The sequence below is a fragment of the Carcharhinus amblyrhynchos genome, chromosome 17 (assembly GCF_965287045.1).
Source record: "Carcharhinus amblyrhynchos chromosome 17, sCarAmb.v2.hapA, whole genome shotgun sequence".
Taxonomy (NCBI): domain Eukaryota; kingdom Metazoa; phylum Chordata; class Chondrichthyes; order Carcharhiniformes; family Carcharhinidae; genus Carcharhinus; species Carcharhinus amblyrhynchos.
The window spans coordinates 48,471,943-48,492,117 of record NC_137340.1 but is presented as its reverse complement, the minus strand read 5'-3'; the positions used below and the strand labels follow the sequence as shown (position 1 = coordinate 48,492,117).

The 20,175-nt window shown below is 41.5% G+C and overlaps 1 protein-coding gene across 1 annotated transcript in view; it reads right to left on the bottom strand.

Moving 5' to 3' along the window:
* Positions 1–11,024: 11,024 nt before the first annotated feature.
* The window catches only part of cnnm1 (cyclin and CBS domain divalent metal cation transport mediator 1), a 102,506-nt gene continuing 93,355 nt past the window's right edge, over positions 11,025–20,175 (bottom strand). Inside the window, exon 10 of the mRNA XM_080205924.1 lies at positions 11,025–18,914. Coding sequence (XP_080062050.1) covers positions 18,835–18,914 — 80 coding nt within the window. The 3' untranslated portion in view covers positions 11,025–18,834. The remainder of the gene's footprint in view (positions 18,915–20,175) is intronic.

Sequence of the window (20,175 nt, the reverse complement as noted above, 5' to 3'; positions counted from 1 at the left end):
TATTTTTAAGACGCGGGTTGATGGGTTTTTGATAAGAGAGGGGATTAAGGGTTATGGGGAGAGGGCGGGAATGTGGAACTGAGCCACGACAGATCAGCCATGATCTTATTGAATGGCGGGGCAGGCTCGAAGGGCCAGATGGCCTACTCCTGCTCCTATTTCTTATGTTCTTACGAGTCAGAAAGGGCAAGAGAATGAGGAATAAAAAACAGGAGAGGCAATCGGAAATTGAGAAGTTAGCAGAGGAGGAAATATAAAGAGAGATTTCCAGCTTTAAAAGACTGGACGGTATCAAAAGAGTCATCAGAAGGTGAGGAAGAACTTATTTCCAGATCAGATCCCAGTGGAGAGATACATAGAACATAGAACATAACAGCACAGAACAGGCCCTTCGGCCCACGATGTTGCGCCGACCAATTAAAAAGCAATGACCCTCTAACCTAAACCAATCCCTTTCCATCCATAAACCTATCCACGGATCTCTTAAACACCCCCAAACTAGGCACATTTACAACTGCAGCAGGCAGGGCATTCCAATCCCTCACCACCCTCTGGGTAAAGAACCTACCTCTGGCATCCATCCTATAACTACCACCCCTTAATTTAAAGCTATGCCCCCTCGTGCTAGCTTTCTCCATCCGAGGAAAAAGGCTATCGCTGTCCACCCTATCTAAACCTCTAATCATCTTATATGTTTCAATAAGGTCCCCTCTTAGCCGCCTTCTTTCTAACGAAAACAACCTCAAATCCCTCAGTCTGTCCTCATAGGACCTCCCCTCCATGCCAGGCAACATCCTGGTAAACCTCCTCTGCACGCTCTCCAAAGCCTCCACATCCTTCCTATAATGTAGGGACCAGAACTGCACACAATACTCCAAGTGCGGCCGCACCAGAGTTTTGTACAGTTGCAACATGACGCTGCGACTCCTAAATTCAATCCCCCTACCAATAAACGCCAAGACACCGTATGCCTTCCTAACAACCTTATCTACTTGATTCCCAACTTTCAGGGATCTATGTACACATACACCTAGATCCCTCTGTTCATCAGATGTTTACATTTGTGTTAATCCTCCCAAAATTTGAGGAAAGAGATGTGGAGGCATTCTCTTTATTTCATTTGAGAAGATAGCTGAGCAAATAAAATGATCAAAAGAAATCTGGACATTACTATTGCTGAGTAGGTTGGTGGGTAGGGCTCATGAGGTATATGCATTGCTGTCAGTGGAGGTATCTGTGGAGCATGATGCAGTTTAGAAAGCTATCCTCAGCACACACAAGTTGGTTCTTGAGGCATACAGGCAGGAATTTCAGAATGTAAGAACCAGCCTGGACAGAGTTACATTGAGCTTATGATATGTTAGGGTACTGGACCAGAACCCCAAAGTATATTGTGAAGCTAGTCCAGTCCCCAACACTGTTTCTATTTGTGCATTAGTGTGGGGAGAGGATACTTTGATCCAGGAGTAATTCCATTGATAAATTGGGGATCTTTTATAAATGATATATATAATGTATCATTTATATCATTGCTATCATCACAGACAGTAAACAAAGAACCATAGAAACTTAGAAGATAGGAGCAGGAGGAGGCCATTCAGCCCTTTGACCCTGCTCCGCCATTCTTTACGATCATGGCTGATCATCCAATTCAGTAGCCTAATCCTGCTTTCTTCCCGTAACCTTTGGTCACATTCACCCTAAGTGTTACATCGAGCCGCCTATTGAATGCATTCAATGTTTTGGCATCAACTGCTTCCTGTGGTAATGAATTCCACAGGCTCACCACTCTTTTGATGAAGAAATGTCTCCTTATCTTTCCATCCTAAATGGTTTACCCTGTATCCTCAGACTGTGAGGATATAGTGTGGGAGACTGTGACTCCCCCACCATTGGGAACATCCTTACTGCATCTACCCTAACTAGTCCTGTTAGAATTCTATAAGTCTCTGAGATCCCCCTCTCATTCATCTGAACTTCAGTGAAAAAAAACCCAACCTAGTCAATCTCTCCTCATACCTCAGTCCCGCCATCCCCAGAATCAGCGAAGACATCCTTCTTCATTTGATATGGGCATAAGAATAGAGACAACATATGGCGTTCTAGTAGAAGTTAATATTTTGAAAGAATTTGAAGTTTCGCTTACTTTGCTCGTTCGAACCTATATGGAAGACCAGAAGGTTAAAATGGCGAGATGGGCAGCAGAGATGGCTAATGAGCATGAACTGGTCCAGAGCTTAAAAAAACCTTTTTCTTCCATCACCCCCAATAAACCTGAGAAGGATAGAAGATGGGAAAGCGAAAGAAAGGCAAGTAGCTTGGGAAGAGATGGGACAGCTGGGAAATTTCTAAGCAGACCAGAGTTCTGAGGGTGGAAGTGACAGTTGAAGGATTGAGCGTGTCCAGTGTAATAAGGTTGGTAACAGAAGGTCAGTGTTGGGATGGAAGATCTGTTGGAGTAATTGGGTTTCAGGAGAGTTCTATGACTGAGAGCGCTCAGGGCTCTGAGTCTTCAGGGAAACACAGTAAAAAGTCTGACAACACCAGGTTTTAGTCCAACCGATTTATTTGATAATAGGTGAGTCTATTATCAAATAAATCGGTTGGACTAAAACCTGGTGTTGTCAGACTTTTTACTGTGTTTACGCCAGTCCAATGCCGGCACATCCACATCATGTCTTCAGGAAAAGACAAGCCAATGGCCTTTGTACAAGTGGAAAAGAAGTATTTGACAATAGATAAAGAAGTGGGAATGCTTTCAGTCCATACCCAAAGGGCACATTGCAGAGATGTTTAAAGATTGTGTTCATGAGGGGAAAGTAATTCCATTTGTGCAGGAAAGAGTAGGGAAATATATTAAAATCTTAAGGGACTTGGGTGCTAGTCAGTACTTAGTGTTATGGAATAGCGCTATCTATTGTCCAGAGAGCAGTATTGCAGGAAAGAATGGAATTAAGAGAAACCAAATAAATTCCATTGTGTAAGGTAAATTTAAGAAGTAATTCGAAAATAGGAGAGGTGATTGCTAGGGTAGTGAAAAAGTTGTCCAGTGCAGCGATTCACTTTATGCTAGGGAATGACATGGCTGGATTGCAGAGGTTGGTGATGCCTATTGTAGCCCAGCAGCCAGTTGAGAGACAATCAACAGAGATTTTGCACGTTCTCCTTGTGTCTGCGTGGGTTTCCTCTGGGTGCTCCGGTTTCCTCCCACAGTCCAAAGATGTGCGGGTTAAGTTGATTGGCCATGCTAAAATTGCCCCTTAGTATCCTGGGATGTGTAGGCTAGAGAGATTAGCGGGTAAATGTGTAGGGATGTGGGGATAGGGCCTGGGTGGGATTGTGGTCAGTGCAGACTCGATGGGCCGAAGGGCCTGTTTCTGCACTGTAGGGTTCTATTTTGCAGTAAAAGCATCCCAGATTGTTTAGTAATGAGAGCACATATCAGGGTTAGGGTTAGGGGAAGGATGCAGAAATTCCATCAGTGGGATTTGTCTTAAAAAAAATGATTCAGAAGGTTGGAGAGAGTGAGGCTCATCAATATTCATAACAGTCAACTCTCCTGTTTTCAAATTACTCCTTTCATTTACCTTGCACAATGTTTGATTTCTCCTTGAGTTCCACTGATTAATATGCTTTCCTGCTGTGAGTTTAGTTCAGTGAAATTAGTCTGATTACAGCAGAAAGAACCACCAATAAAGCAGATGTACCAGACTATTTACTCTGATACAGAGGCAGAATGTATTACAGACTGTTACTCCTTTAAAAATGTGTTAATAAGGAAGTGGAGACCATCACTGGCAGATGGAAATAGGCGGTATATCAAGTATTAACACCATCTGGGGAATGAAATATTGGGAGTGGCTCTGAAATTCCAATAGCGGGACATTTAGGAAGTAGGAAAATTCAAGCTGAAGTACAAAATCATTTCTATTGGCCGAGACTACATAAATTTTGTCAAACACGTCACATCAGGTTATAAGAAAACCTCTAACGGTAATTAAATCTGCGCCTTAAATTCAGATTCCAATGTTTGAGGAACCTCAGAGAGAGCAGGCCTATTTTGTGGGCAGAACGGTGGCACAGTGGTTGGCACTGCTGCCTCACAGCACCAGGGACTCGGGTTCGATTCCTGGCTTGAGTCACTGTCAGTGTGGAGTTTGCATATTCTCCTCGTGTCTGCGTGGCTTCCCTCCAGGTGCTCCTGTTTCCTCCCACAGTCTGAAAGATGCGCTGGTTAGGTGCATTGGCCGTGCTAAGTTCTCCCTTGGTGTACTCGAACAGGCACTGGAGTGTGACGACTAGGGGATTTTAACTAACTTCAGTGCAGTGTTAATGTAAGCCTACTTGTGACACTAATAAAGTTAAACCTTTTACCAGATTGATTGCGACGGACTCCTCCCTGAGACTAAAAGTAGAAATCAGCACTTGTTGGCAATCGTGGATGTGCCCACTAGATTTCCAGAGCAATGCACTATTACAGCAAAGGGATTGTAGAGGAGTTGTTCAAATTCATTACAAGGTAAGTCAGATCAGAGTTCGAATTTCATGTCAGAATGATGAACATGCTAGGAATAAAGCAGTTTAGGTTATCAGCCTATCATCCTGAATCAGAGTGTTTTAGTGAGATGGCTTCAGACTTTAAAGACAACAATGAGAGCATATAGTCAGGACTACCCAGAGGACTGAGATTGAAGGATTCCATTCTTATTGTTTGCCATTTGGAATACCGCTAATGAATCCACAGGGTTTATTCCTTTTAAATTATTTTATGGTTATTAAATCAAGTTGATTCAGAAAATAATAGCCACTGTTCAGAAAGTACTCTCCTGGGTTATGTGACAACATTTAGAGACAGATTGAGCATAGTATGTGATTTATTAAGGGAACGTTTAAAGATATGGCTGCAAGTGAAGAGAGGCAAGTACATATAAAGGGGCAAATTTTTGTGGCTGTGTTAGTATTGCTACCAGTGTCAGGGAAATTGTTAAGGTCCATGCAAGGGCCTTACTGGATTGTGAAGAGACTGAGTGAAGTGAATTTAATAAATACCCCAGATACAAGGAAAAATCAAAGTGTGTCATGTCAATGTGCTTAAAAACATATCTCACAACACCAGGTTAAAGTCCAACAGGTTTATTTGGTAGCAAAAGCCACTAGTTTTCGGACTGCTAATGGCTTTTGCTACCAAATAAACCTGTTGGACTTTAACCTGGTGTTGTGAGACTTCTTACTGTATTTACCCCAGTCCAACGCCAGCACCTCCACATCATAAAAACACTTTGATAGGGAAGATCACCAGGAGGAAGTATTGAAAATCAGGAAGTAGAAATGGAGGATTCAGAAATTGATATCCCTCCTGAATTGGATAATGAGGAAGTACTTAGGAATCTAACTGTGATACTGAGTTACTTTCCAAAGTGTCAAAGTGGTTTGGAAAAACTATCGCAGACAAAATGCTATTTGTAGAAATAGACTGGGGAAAACACATGGCAATGCACGATGTGGATGTTGAGAGTTCAGTTTCAATAAGGCAATATCCTTGTAGGTTAAATCTGGTGGAATTAGCCCAAGCAAAAAGAATTTAATTCCTCCTTCGGAATGATATTGTAGAACCCAATTGCAGTTCACTCATTGTATACTGAAACCGGACAGAACAGAAAAAGCATATGTTGATTATTGCAAGGTGAACGTACTAACAACAGTGGATTCATATCCTATTGTGTGCAGTTCTGGTCCCCACATTACAGGAAGGATGTAGAGGCTTTGGAGAGGGTGCAGAGGAGGTTTACCAGGATGTTGCCTGGTATGGAGGGGAGATCCTATGAGGAGAGGCTGAGGGATTTGGGGTTGTTTTCGCTGGAAAGAAGGCGGCTAAGAGGGGATCTTATTGAAACATATAAGATGATTAGAGGTTTAGATAGGGTGGATAGTAGCCTTTTTCCTCTGATGGAAAAATCTAGCACGAGGGGGCATGGCTTTAAACTAAGGGGGGGTAGTTATAGGACAGATGTCAGGGGTAGGTTCTTTACCCAGAGGGTGGTGAGGGATTGGAATGCCCTGCCTGCTGCAGTTGTAAATGCGCCTAGTTTGGGGGCGTTTAAGAGGTCTGTGGACAGGTTTATGGACGAAAAGGGATTGGTTTAGGTTAGTGGGTCATTGTTGTTGTTTTTTTTTTAACTGGTCGGCGCAACATCGTGGGCCGAAGGGCCTGTTCTGCGCTGTAATGTTCTATGTTCTATGTTCTATGTTCCACATTCTGAAGATTGCGCTGAGAAAGTGGGACAGAGTTCATCACAAAAATTGACTTGCAGCAAGGGATATTGGCAAGTACCTTTATTGGAAAGGGCGTAAGAGATATCAGCTTTTGTAGCACCAGATGGGCTTTATCTGTTTAAAGTTCTGCCATTTGGTATTAAGAACGTGCCAGCAACTTTTCAGGACTAAGCAATTGTGCTGTTTATATTGAAGATTTAGTAGTATTCAATCAAATGCGGGAGGAACATTTGCAGCATGTAAAGGAACTGTTTGATTGTCTGCAAGAACACAGTTTGTAAATCTGGCTAAGAGTGAATTTGCAAAAACACAAGTTACTGCTTGGGCATGGTGTTGGACATGGAAGGTGCTCCATGAGTTATAAAAATCATAGCAGAATTCCCTGTGCCTACAACTAAACATACGTATTGAGATTGAGGCTTATTTGGATTTTATTAGAAGTTTGCGACAAATTTTAACAGTGGTTGTTCCATTGACTGAATTAATAAAAAATTAGAAAATTTCAATAAACACAGGAATGTCAGAATGCATTTGACAGTTGAAAAGCCGTGCTGAATCTCTTAAGGTTAACATGTAGGTTCAGTCGGCAGTTAGGAAAGCAAATGCAATGTTAGCATTCATGTCGAGAGGCTGAGAATACAAGAGCAGGAATGTGCTTCTGATGCTGTAAAAGGCATTGGTCAGACCCCATTAGGAATATTGTGAGCAGTTTTGTGCCCTATGTCTAAGGAAGGATGTGCTGGCCTTGGAAAGGGTCCAGAGGAGGTTCACAAGAACGATCCTGGGAATGAAGAGCTTGCCATATGAGGAATGGTTGAGGAGTCTATTTCTGTACTCTTTGGAGTTTAGAAGGATTAGGGGAAATCTTATTGAAACTTACAGAATACTGTGAGGCCTGGATAGAGTGGACACGGAGAGGATGTTTCCATTTGTAGGAAAAACTAGAACCAGAAGGCAGAACCTCAGGCTAAAGAGACTATCCTTTAAAACAGATGAGGAGGAATTTCTTCAGCCAAAGAGTGGTGAATATGTGCAACTTTTTGCCACAGAAGGCTGTGGAGGCCAGGTTATTGAGTGTCTTTAAGACAGAGATAGGTTTGTGATTATTAAGGGATCAGGCATTATTAGGAAAAGGCAGGAGAATGGGGATGAGAAAAATATCAGCCATGATTGAATGGCAGAGCAGACTCAATGGGCTGAGTGGCCTAATCCTGCTCCTATGTCTATAGTCTGATGACCATACAGGTTGCAGCAGCAACTGATTATACAAAGCAGTTTAAATTGGCAATTGATGTGAGTGGTGTGGTAGTTGATGATGTGTTATGACAATTGATGAACTGGGAACTGAAAAGTCAGTAAGATACTTTGCACAGAAGTTGAACATACATCAAAGACACTCAGCTGCCGAGGAGGAGACTCCAAATCTGGTATTAGCTTTGCAACATTTCAAAATTTATGTTGCAAGCAATTCTCCAGAGACAATCACTTATACAGACCATGATCATTTGAAATTTCTAGATTGGTTTTGAAACCAGAACTGTTTGGGTGAAATTTATTACTGCCATTATTTATTTTACAAATTACACATGTGGCTGGATGAGAAAATCTTATTGCAGAAGAGTTTCAGAAGTTTAAACTTCAAAAGGAGATTGGATATTTGGAATGCAGAAAATGGACTGAAATGAACACTTTATCAAAACTGTGTATATTTGTTTAATGCACGCAACCTATAGCGTAATAGTTGTGTTGGTATAAATGAATACTGTAATGTGAAATGGGGTGAGAAAATGAGCTACCCTTTAAAATTATGACAGTTCGTTTTTTCCACAAGACTAGAGGTGTGATTAAAATGTTAATAATTTGATTTTTTGAGGATATGTTCTGTGGAAATGCTGTGTGTGCGAAGTTAGTTTAATTAAGCTAGGAACTGTCTACAGAATTGACACCATTAAAGGGGCTGTGTGTGAAAAGCAGGTATTTGAACTGAATGGAACCAAGTTAGATGTTCTACAAGTAACACATGGGTAAGAATTTACATTAGAGGTCAGGATTTTTAGCTGCTGATTTTCATAGGGCGGTAAGGAGTTTAAAATTTAGAAAATGTCATAGATAAGTAAGGCAAAGTTAATAAATTTGATTTTACCCAAAAGTAGTGGCCATGTCTGGTACGGTCAGCGAGGGAGCTGTAGACCAATTGAAGGATCTATCGATTACGAGGGAAGAAGTGTTAGGGCTTTTAGGTAGCATTAAAACTGATAAATCTCCGGGGCCCGATGGCATTTACCCCAGGCTGCTTAGGGAGGCGAGGGATGAGATTGCTGGGCCTCTGATGCGAATCTTTGTCTCTTCTTTGGACACAGGTGAGGTCCCAGAGGACTGGAGGATAGCGAACGTGGTGCTGTTGTTTAAAAAGGGTAGGAGGGATAACCTGGGTAACTATAGGCCGGTGAGTTTAATGTCAGTGGTAGACAAGTTGATGGAGAGGATTTTTAGGGATAGGCTGTATGAGCACTTAGAGCATTGCGATCTGATTAAGGAAACGCAGCATGGCTTTGTAAAGGGGAAGTCTTGCCTTACAAATCTGGTAGAATTTTTTGAGGAGGTGACAAAAACGGTCGACGAAGGACGAGCCGTTGATGTCATCTATATGGATTTCAGTAAGGCATTTGACAAAGTCCCTCATGGTAGGTTGGTAGAAAAGATTAAGGCTCATGGGATACGTGGCCAAGTATCTAGATGGGTTGAGAACTGGCTTGCAAAGAGGAGACAGAGTAGTAGTGGAGGGGTCCTTTTCTAGCTGGAGGTCTGTCACTAGTGGTGTGCCGCAGGGCTCAGTACTGGGACCTCTTCTCGTTGTAGCGTATATAAATGACTTGGAAGCGGGAGTAAGTGGTGTGATCAGCAAATTTGCTGATGACACCAAGATGGCTGGATTGGCAGGCAGTGAGGAGCAGTGTCTGGCAATACAACGGGATATTGATAGGCTAGTATATTGGGCAGATACATGGCAAATGGAGTTTAAGCCAGATAAATGTGAGGTGATGCATTTTGGCCAGAATAATGTAGGAGGGAGTTATATGATAAAGGGTAAGCCCATAAGGAGTATAGAATCACAGCGAGACCTGGGGGTACAAGTGCACAAGTCTTTGAAGGTGGCAGTACAAGTGGAGAAGGTTGTGAAGAAAGCCTACAGTATGTTAGCCTTTAGAGGAAGGGGTATAGACTATAAGAGCTGGAGTCTAATATTGTGGTTGTATAGAACGTTGGTTAGGCCGCATTTGGAGTACTGCGTCCAGTTCTGGTCGCCTTACTACCGGAAGGACGTGGAGACTCTGGAGAGAGTGCAGAGAAGGTTTACTAGGATGTTGCCTGGTATGGAAGGACTGGGTTATGAGGAAAGATTGAAGAAATTGGGGCTCTTTTCCCTTGAAAGACGGCGACTGAGGGGGGATCTAATAGAGGTATTTAAGATTATGAAGGGTATAGATAAACAGAGGTAAGCTATTTCCTATGCTAGAGACACATAATACGAGGGGCCATGGGCTTAAGGTGAGGGGGGAGCAGTATAACACAGATGTTAGAGGGAGGTTTTTCACACAGAGGGTAGTGGGGGTATGGAATGCTCTGCCAAGTAAGGTGGTGGAGGCAAAGCACGCTGGAGTTGTTTAAGAGTAACTTAGATAGGCACATGAGTGGGTTGGAGATGGGTGGATATAAGAGATTGGTTTAAATAAGGTTCATTAGCATTGAGGCGTCCCTGGTAAGGTAAATGGATATGGTATGATAATGTTTTTTCTCTTTTCATTCACAGGTTTTAAGTCGGTCCGCCTTGTTGCCCAACGAGGGGCATACATGTGATGGGTCGTACTGGGGCTGCTCGAGATTGGCCTAATGCTTCATGTCGTTAGTGTGTGCTTAAACTGGACCAGATGCTGGGCAAGACGACAGCTCAGTGACTATCACTGTTTGCTGTGCAGACACATGGATTTGGGCCGGTGTCTGTGGGAGTTTGCGCATTCTCCCCACACTTGTGTGGGTTTCCTCCCACACCCCAAAGATGTGCTATTAGGCTGATTGGCAGTAATAAATTGTCCCTAAATTAGTTTCCCTCAATGTGGATGGCCAAAAACAATAGATAAGAGTCATGGGTGGAGGGGGGGGACTGGTAGTGTTAAAATGGCAGCGTGGACTCGTTGGGCCAAAGGGCCTGTTTCCCAGGCTGTTTTGTTCTTTTATAAAGGGTTTTTATATTCTGGGAAAGGTTAGGTGCTGTGTGAGGGGAATGGCCATGTTAGACCCTGGCATATGCTCTGTGTTGGAACAGATCTGTGTGGAAGTACAGTGAACTGTCTGTAGCCAGCCCAGAAGAGGACAACTGCTTAAAAAAAAGGCTTTGTTCTAAAGTTTTTTGGAATTCCTCGCAATGGAGTGAATGTATGTAAGTGAGAGGGGGAAAGAGAGAGAGAGAGAGAAACCTTAACCTCATCTTTCCTATAGCAACAGTGGGTTGTACCTTTGTAGTTTTTAAAATCCAGCAATAAGTTTTTATATGAACTGTTGCCTAAAGGATGTTTTTGAGTTTAACCAAGCATGAGTCTTTTGGGGAAATTTTCTGTAAGATTAATTTTAACTGTGTAAATGTAATGCTGTGTGCTTGTTTTCTTTTTTTTTAATATCTAAAATCAGCTTTACTAGAATTTCTGGCTCATGACTTGCAGTACATGTAGTTTTTTGGTAGCATAGCATAAATTGTGATAGCTTGCCAGGTTTCCCATTGGGATTCAGTTAGCACGGCAATTACCACCTGCCAGATCATAACACCACTGCTATTCTTCATCTTGCTTATTATAATTAAGTGAATAGTAACTTCATTTAGTAATGAGCAGAGAACAACAATTAGACAAGTCTTGTTCCAATTTTTTATTATGTTACCAAGTTAACAACTACATTTACAACAGAATTCAATGGTAACAGGCTGGAATATTATTTGTTTAAAAAAATACAAATAAATAAATTAAATAAGAATTCTAACTTTTTAGAGGTAGCATACTTGCGAATTATTCATTGAATCTAAGAGCACAATCCATGCAATGATTTTTCTAACACAAATGACAGTAAAGTGCTAATTTAATGAATGCACACAATTTTAAACAGTATTCCAATATGCTCTTCTGTCTCAATATGAACCATCATATAAAATCCCCATACAAAAAATAGTACATGCTTTGTAACTTTGCAATGTATCCAGGGTAGGAATGGAAACGAGACACTTATTGACTGGATGGGGTTTGAACTACTTCCCACTGCTGGCTGAACTGAAAAACAGAGCAACTATATTTTTCCCACGCTCTTAATCCTTAATTGTGGCTTAGTGATGAGAACAAATACATTATTGTGTTTATTATAATCAATGACATGCAATTGGCAAAAGCACCTCATGTGAACATGTTTGCTGTCATCTTTATTTTTTCCTCCCACTCTAGTTAAGCTAGCAACCTTTGTGGCCTCTACTGAGCTGAACAACAGCTCAGTGCCTATCACTGTTTGCTGTGCAGATACATGGATTTGGGCCGGTGTCTGCAGGAGTTTGGACGTTCTCCCCGAGATTGCGTGGGTTTCTCTGGGTGCTCCGGTTTCCTCCACACCCCAAAGACATGCTCTCAGGCTAATTGGTGTAACAAATTATCCCTAAATTAGTGTTCCCTCAATCTTCCCCAATAGGCGTAGACAAAGGCCATAGGTAGAGGAGGGCACTCAATGTTAAAATGGCAGCGTGGGCTCATTGGGCTGAAGGGCCTGTTTCCCGTGCTGTGTTGTTCTTTTATCTCCTCGTAATCCTCAGATTTGACCAAATGTTTAGTCTAAACTCTCCCTTCCTCTGCATCAGTTCCATTTGCCTATCTGCATAGCACCGAAGGACACTCTTCACATTAATGGTGCTATATAAATGTAAGTAAGTCACTGAGGAGCTCACTGGGGGAGGACTGCATTGGTCCCAAACATATCATGGATTTAATGCTAAAATTGGGAGTTCAAGTTCAATAGCCTGATGAATAAATCATAGAATCCTACAGTGCAGGAAGCAGCCATTTGGCCCATTGAGTCTGCACTGACCACAATCCCACCCAAGCCCTATCCCCATGCATTTACCCTAGCTTGTCCCCCAACACCAAGGGGCAATTTAGCATGGCCAATCCACTTTGGGAACAATGGAGATTAATTTTACCTTTCAACATGTAACTGACATGGTGAGAGTACCTATCAGGAATTGGATTGTGGAGATAGAAGGGCACAATTCACAGCCTGTAAGATTTTCTATCCAACTGGGCAGATCATAAACTGGGTGCACTGATTTCTTCACTTAAATTTCCATTACATGACCCCATCACTTACAATTGACCACCCTGGCACAGAGTAACATTTACTTCAATGCGTTATAAGCCAAGACTTATAAAATGTCACTAGTTGCCAGAGGAAATCTTTATGAACAACCTTCCCTTCAGAACACCAGAATCGATGTTGAGGCAAAATCACAAAAGCTAATCGATTCTTAAAAAGATATTTCTTGCCAGTTTCCCTTTCTGCTCCAGAAGGAATACCTTAGTCACACTATCTCTGTTCATTAATATTTTCCAAGCTATTCAATCAAGGAACACTAATCATTTTAAACCAGATTGTCCTTTTTCCCAAAACATCCTCCTTGTGAAAGCATTCTGAAAACATTCAGCTTTATAATTTAAGGGAGAGTAATCTTTCAACACAAAATGTAGAACATTATTTTGGAAATGTTTAAGTTTATTTATTAGTGTCACAAGTAGGTTTACATTAACACTGCAATAAAATTACTGTGAAAATCTCCTAGTCACTACACTCCAGCGGCACCTGTTCAGGTACACTGAGGGAGAATTTAGCATGGCCAATGCAGCAAATCAGCATGGGAGGAAACTAGAGCACTACAGCCATGAGGAGAACGTACAGACTTCACACAAACTGACCCAAACTGGGAACTGGACTTGGGTCCCTGGTGCTGTAAGGCAGCAGTGCTAACCACTGTGCTGCCTGATTCTCAATGCAATAGATATACTCAAAGGACATAGCTTTATGATAGAAGGGGTGGTGGGTAGAAATTTCACTACGATGGCATTAATTCTAAAGGTCATGGCTTTAACTCAGTCACTATATGGTTCTTGCACTAACCTGTAGTTGCCTGTTGTCTGATTTCTGGCTCAGGCAGACAGTTTTAAGTGGGGTGTTTTGTAATCCAGATACCAGTGGCCTGGGAGTTATATTTATCTTGGCAAAAAACAAAAAAGTGATTCTGTTCATAACAATAATCAAGTTGCATTCTCAGAAAATACACATTTCAAAGTCATGCATCCCCCTGCTTCTCATTAAAAGATTTTTCTTCTTCCTTCAAAAGACTGAGTTTAAAAAAAATAGAAGTAATTGCACATCTCTACTCACTTCTTTTCCATATGATCTGGAGGCACTAGCAACTAAAATTTGCAATGAATTATTTTCAGCAAATATCGGATCTCAAGGCACAATCTTACTACGGGGCCAGAATGGAATTAAAAAGGGCCAACCCTAACCTTGCACCCATTGTGCACAGTTACAACATTATTCATTTAGAATTTTAAGAAGAACCTGTAGCAATAAACTATACCAAATGCCAAACCATTTTAACTCTCTAAGGTCTATCTGAATCATTTTTCATTGTGAGAGAAGCTAGCCTGTTCCGGGGTTGAATGGCCCCAGTTACATTTTCCTGCTGCATTGTCCATATAGCACGCAACAAACAATGCTTTTCACTGTGTACTAATACACGTGATAAAAACAAATCAAATCAAATCCTCTTCCTTATTATTGCCTTATTGGAGTCTGCCACTGATCCTTTGATAGCACAGTGAAAAGTAGAATTCCAGTCAAGTGGCAAGTATTCAATAAATAAAACACTAAACAAAATATAAAAGTAAAGCATTTCTAAATTGGTTTCAGTCTTATCACCTCAGTGTACTCCAACATGAATTAATAGCAATCTATTTTTCCTGTGTTGGCTGTTACACCATGAAGTGACAGGACCTCAATATCTTTTTGAGTTACATTGACAGTTTCTCAATGTTTTCATTGCTGTGAAGCAATTGGTTTAGATTAATTGCTTCCCTTTTGGAAGTACAGATATAGTCTGACAATCTAAAAGTAGAAAAAAGATAAAGTGTTGGAATGTGAAGAGAGCTCTGTAGTTTAAAGAGAAATATAACTCTTTTAGCAGAAGTCTCAGTTTGACTAGAGAAACCTTTTGGAAGGCCTTGTTGATATCAATTCCCACAACATCAGGAACATCAACTGGCCGTTTCCTAAGAGGCTGATTTAAGCAGCTGTGCATTTCGATGACCATCATTGTATTTTTCTCACAGTTAAGTACACACAGCAAACTGACTGACTTCAGCCCCCCTCGTTTACCTCCTCAAATTCTTTCTCCAGCACTGAGACCAGTTGTAGCACTTTGCAGTCACCACCACCCTGCTCAAATCAGCTGCTAACTCTATATCAGCAGTTCATGCTTAACATGTGTGGGATTTTGCTGCATTTGCACATTAATTGCACATTATACGCCACAGGCTTGCAATTGACAGCATAATGACCTTTCTAATGATGTATTAATTGTTAATTGGTAAATCAATTCAATCCTTTTTCTCTACCTATTTCTTTTCAATTCAGTCCTTTGTTTATTTCCATATCTTTAAATTTCACTCATTAGGCTACACACTGTTCCATTATTCGCCAAGGTCCCCGTTGCCCTCAGCATCTTTGAGGGCGAAACTTTTTAAAATCTGAACGTACATAGAAACAAGAAGCAGAAGTGGGCCATTTGGCTTTTCAAATCCTGCTCTGCCATTCAATTTAATCATCAAATTCAATATCTTGATCCCCCTTACCCCCCATATCCCTTGATTCCTGTAGCCCCAACAGCTATATCTAATTTCTTCATAAAATCAATGTTTTGGCCTTAAGGAATAAATCTCACACACACTGCAAGATGCCCCACTTCAGCAAAATTAAACCCAGTTTTGCTCTGTTATTGAAAAGATATTGGAGAGGGGGCAATATAGGATATTCAACTGGGTGGGGTCATTGGGTGCAGGATGCCATGTGGTGAAATCATCACAATTGATAATTCTACTTCTGAAAAAGTCATGCAAAGTAGCACCACCTCAATACAAAAATTAATAAAACTTTACAACTTATTCCATTTTAAAATTTTATTAGGAGATTTTCACAATAACTTCATTGCAGTGTTAACGTAATCCTTGATAAATAAACTTATACATTAAAACTGTAATGAAGTTGCTGTGAAAATTCCCCCAGTCCCCACACTCTGGTACCTGTTCGGAGACACAGAGAGGATTTAGCATGGCCAATGCACCTAACCAGCGTGCCTTTCAGAGTGGGAGGAAACTGGAGCACCCGGAAGAAACCCACACAGACACGGGGAGAACGTCCAGACTCCACAGAGACAGAGACCCAAGCTGGGAATCGAACCTGGGTCCCTGGCGCTGTGAGGCAGCAGTGCTAGCCACCGTGCTGCCCTCACTTAAATGCAAACATCCCACACCCCTGCACGATTTCTCCTGCCTCCCTCTGAATTATTGCAGAGCTATGGTTTCATGGATACCAGCAACTCTCCAGTTATTCAATGCAACAAATGCCATTTCTCATTCATGTGTATAAGGTTATTACAGTATTCAACCATGGAGGACATGATAGCTGATTGTCACATCTTGACCTTTTGAAACACTTTTCAATCTTTCACCTCAGCAATCAATCAAGGTCAGAATTAGGAACTGTTCTTTTTGCCAATTTACAAGAGTCAAGCAGTATACATATTAGTTTATGCGGATTGTAGCAAATTAAAAGCAATAGGGATTGTGTCTTTCCTTATGGTTTAATAAAGTTCACTTATAAGCAGCTGAGCCACACTGACCAAGAAACTATAATATTCTGATCCGTCGCTAGTACCATCTCATTGTGGTGGTGGAACAGGTGCCTGGGGTTAGGCAGAGGAAAATAATCTAGGCTTCCTACTCTAACTGCCATCAGGTAATCCCCACTGTATACTTCCGGCAAGGAAATGTATACTCTCCTGTGGATTAAAGTTTCATACCTACTTGCTGTCAAATAACTTGGCATCTGAGGTTCATACATGAGTAATGGATATTGGGCCAGTTATCTAACCAAGGACTCACTGACTATAGATGAAGAAGGGAGGCAGAAAATTGTCAGGAGGAAAAAACTTTTCAAGATGTGAAAAGGCTAAATAACTCTACTATATTATTCATTCATTCATGGGACATGGGCATCACTGGCTGGCCAGCATTTATTACCCATCCCTAGTTGCCCGAGGGCAGTTGAGAATCAACCACATTGCCATGGCTCTGGAGTCACATGTAGGCCTGACTGGTTAAGGACTGCAGATTTTCTTTCCTAAAGGACGTCAGTGAACCAGATGGGTTTTTCTGACAATTGACAATGATTTAATTGCCATCAGTACATTCTTAATTCCAGATATTTTTTATTGAGTTCAAATTCCACCATCTGCTGTGGCGGCATTCGAACCAGGGACTCCAGAACATTAGCCGAGTTTCTGGATTAATAATCGAGCAATAATACCAACAGGCCATCACCTCCCATATATATTATATATATATATATATATATATATGTAGCCCCTTGGAGTTAAATAATATTTTCATGGTCCAACTATGATTATGCAAAATAGTTTGTGTCCTGACACAAGAGCTGTAGTATAAATTGAGAAAAGCCACCAACATGATCATATATTGAATTCCCAAGAGGATGGTCCTACCACTTTCATTTTCACTGGCTGCAGCATAATCGCAGCAGCTACTAAGTATATTTTGGAGCATCTCAACATTAACGCAGGGCCAGCTCAATGCCAAAATTACCTAGCATTTGGCACGGCTGAGCCCCAGCAGTATAACTTGGTGCTGTATGACTGCACTACTTTGAGGTACCTATTTCAACTGGGTGACACTTTAACAAACACAATGCAGTTAAACACTTTGAGTTTCCAAAGGTCTGTGGTAACGTGTAGTAATGACATGAAGCAGAATTTGCACCACAAAATGTGCTTGAGGGTACTGAACACAGAGCACGCATGCAAACATAATGGGCAGAATTCTACAACCGCGCTGATCCAAAAGCAGAAAATTCCCACCTGACTATCAATGTCTGCAATCCGCCTGCTACTTATTCCTGTGGTGGGTGGGATGGGAGAATTCCGGCCAATGTTTCTGAGATGGGGCATAGGGCAGAGAGAGGTGAAACAAGATAGCATAGCAAAGATACAAAAAGAGAATAGAAGTGACCTATTTAAGAATATAGATAGCCATCCATATACAATGCTATTCATCTGAAACTAGTGAATACTTTTGTCCTGATTATTTCCTACAGGATATTGTCTATGGGATAGTGGGTAACCATTGCCAGACTATAGTTAAGGTAACATTATACACTGTCAACAGCAATGCCTTTGAATTGAGTGGTGCAACCTAAAACATTACTTTCTACAATATAACATTTGAGATAACCACAATAAAATCTTTACCTGAAAAACTTCAGAGATAACACAATTCATAAGTACAGCACTTAATCTGCAATGAGTTGAGTTGTAACATGCTTTGTGTGTATTAAAAACGAGTTGACACATGGAAGGGGTAAGACTTCCTCTTCTTGCGATGATAGCAAAATGGTAAACATAACGAAGGTTTCCCATATACAATTTCTACTGAAATTGTAAAAGCATTCCTTTAGAATACATTTATCATTTCACTAGGAAGTGGGCCTGCTATTTTTACAACTCTGCTGATATATGGTGACCATAAGAAGTGTTTCCCTTCCCACTGACCCCTCCACCCTTCCCAGGGGGTGTGTGTTACAAGACAAAGTCACATCAAAGGGGCTCAAATCACCTTGTGAACCAAAAAAAAATGCTCCGGTAGAGCATCAATGTAATGTGAAACTTTGAGAGGTTTCTGAAGCGTACTTCAATCTGTGCCATAGAAAAGGTGTGTTTTCAGCATCGCAACACACACACAGTACAACGCACCTAGGTTATAATGGGAAGCAGAGGTAACAACAGTGTTAGGCTGACAGGATTAAAGACTATCATTGAAAAATAATGTATCTTACATTGTACAATCCTTTGGATATATTATATAAAATGCCAAAATCAGCTAATTCAAAATCTATATAGTTTAGTTTGTTTCTGTTCAGTAAAATGAAAAAGCGGCGAAAAACATGCAAAACCTAAATTTTCTATTCAAAGTATCAAATGAGAAAAACGGTATCAAGTTGCTTGGGCCCCTGCTCTCACTGCTTTAATTTTGTTTCATGTTTACAAACCCCGGCAATGTCTGACTAGCACAGCTTCTGCTCTTTGGGCTCTGGTGTGAGGAATGCTTCATAATCAGTGAGTGATCCTCCCTGAAGCCCATCATATGGCTCGTTTGCTTTAACCTCGTTGCTTCATTGGAGATGTCAGATCTTTAGCTGAGGTACATTTAAGTTCTCTTCAGGGCTTTTCTCGCTGTCCCTGGAGGGCTTCCTCTTTTTGCCACCTACACAGATTTACAAACACAAAAACATGAATTTGGGAAAATACACAGACTTGCACATTCTAAGCATGGCAGCACAGTAATTGTGTGGACTAGACCCAGTGGTATGGACTCAATCTAGGGAGACGAAATCAAAGTCCACTATGTGATTGAGCAATTTAAATTCAGTTAATTAAATAACTGATATGAAGAGGAGTGCCACGGTGGCACAGCGGTTAACACTGTTGTCTCACAGCACCAGGGACCTGGGTTCGATTCCCTTCTTGGGTCACTGTCTGTGTGGAATCTGCACATTCTCCCCGTGTCTGCGTGGGTTTCCTCCAAGTGCTCCTGTTTCCTCCTACACTCCAAAGGTGTGCGAGTTAGGTGGATGCTAAATTGCCCCTTGATATCAGGGGGACTAGCTAGGGTAAATGCATGAGGTTACGGGGATAGGGCCTGGGTGGGATTGTGGTCGGTGCAGACTTGATGGGCCAAATAGCCTTCTGTACTGTAGGGATTCTACGAATCTATGCTTCTAATAAATTTGGAGTAGAAAGCTATCAGTAAAAGGTGACTATGGAATCTTGTTGTAAACCCATTTTGAATTTGAGGAAAGAATCCTTCTGTCCTACCCAATCTGATTGCTATGTGATTCTTGATCCGCATCTCTCAACCACCCTGAAGTGGCCTAGTAAGCCACTTATATGAATCAAAATTGGTATGGAAAGTGCAAACCACACAGCCTACAAGGGTTCAAGAAGGCCACTCATTACTACCATCTCAGGGGCAATTAGAAATGGGCAATAAGTGCTGACCGTGCCAGTGATGCCCACATCCTGTGAACAAATAAGACAAAGCCCGAGTATGTCCACTTGGTAGCCCTCTTGTATGAGTCAGAAGTATTGGGGTTTCAGCTCCTAACCTGCACTGAAACTAAGGATACAATGGGAATGGTTCCAGGAATGAGGAACTTCAATGATATTAAAAGGTTGGAGAAACTGGAGCTGTTCTCCTTGGAGGAGAGATGAAGTTGAGACTCGATGGATGTTGAGTAGATAGGGAGGAACTGTTCTCACTGGCTCGGGAACCAGAAGCACAGATTTAAGGCAATTGGCAAAAGAGGCAACAGCAACACGGAGGCTGGGGTGGGTGGAGGCGGGTGGTCGGGGGTAAGATTTATGCAAAGATTGGGTCTGGATTGCACTGCTTCATGTCTGGCGGAGGCAGATTCAATCGAAGCCTTCAAAAAGGAAGTGTACACTTGTCTGTAAAGAAAGGAAAA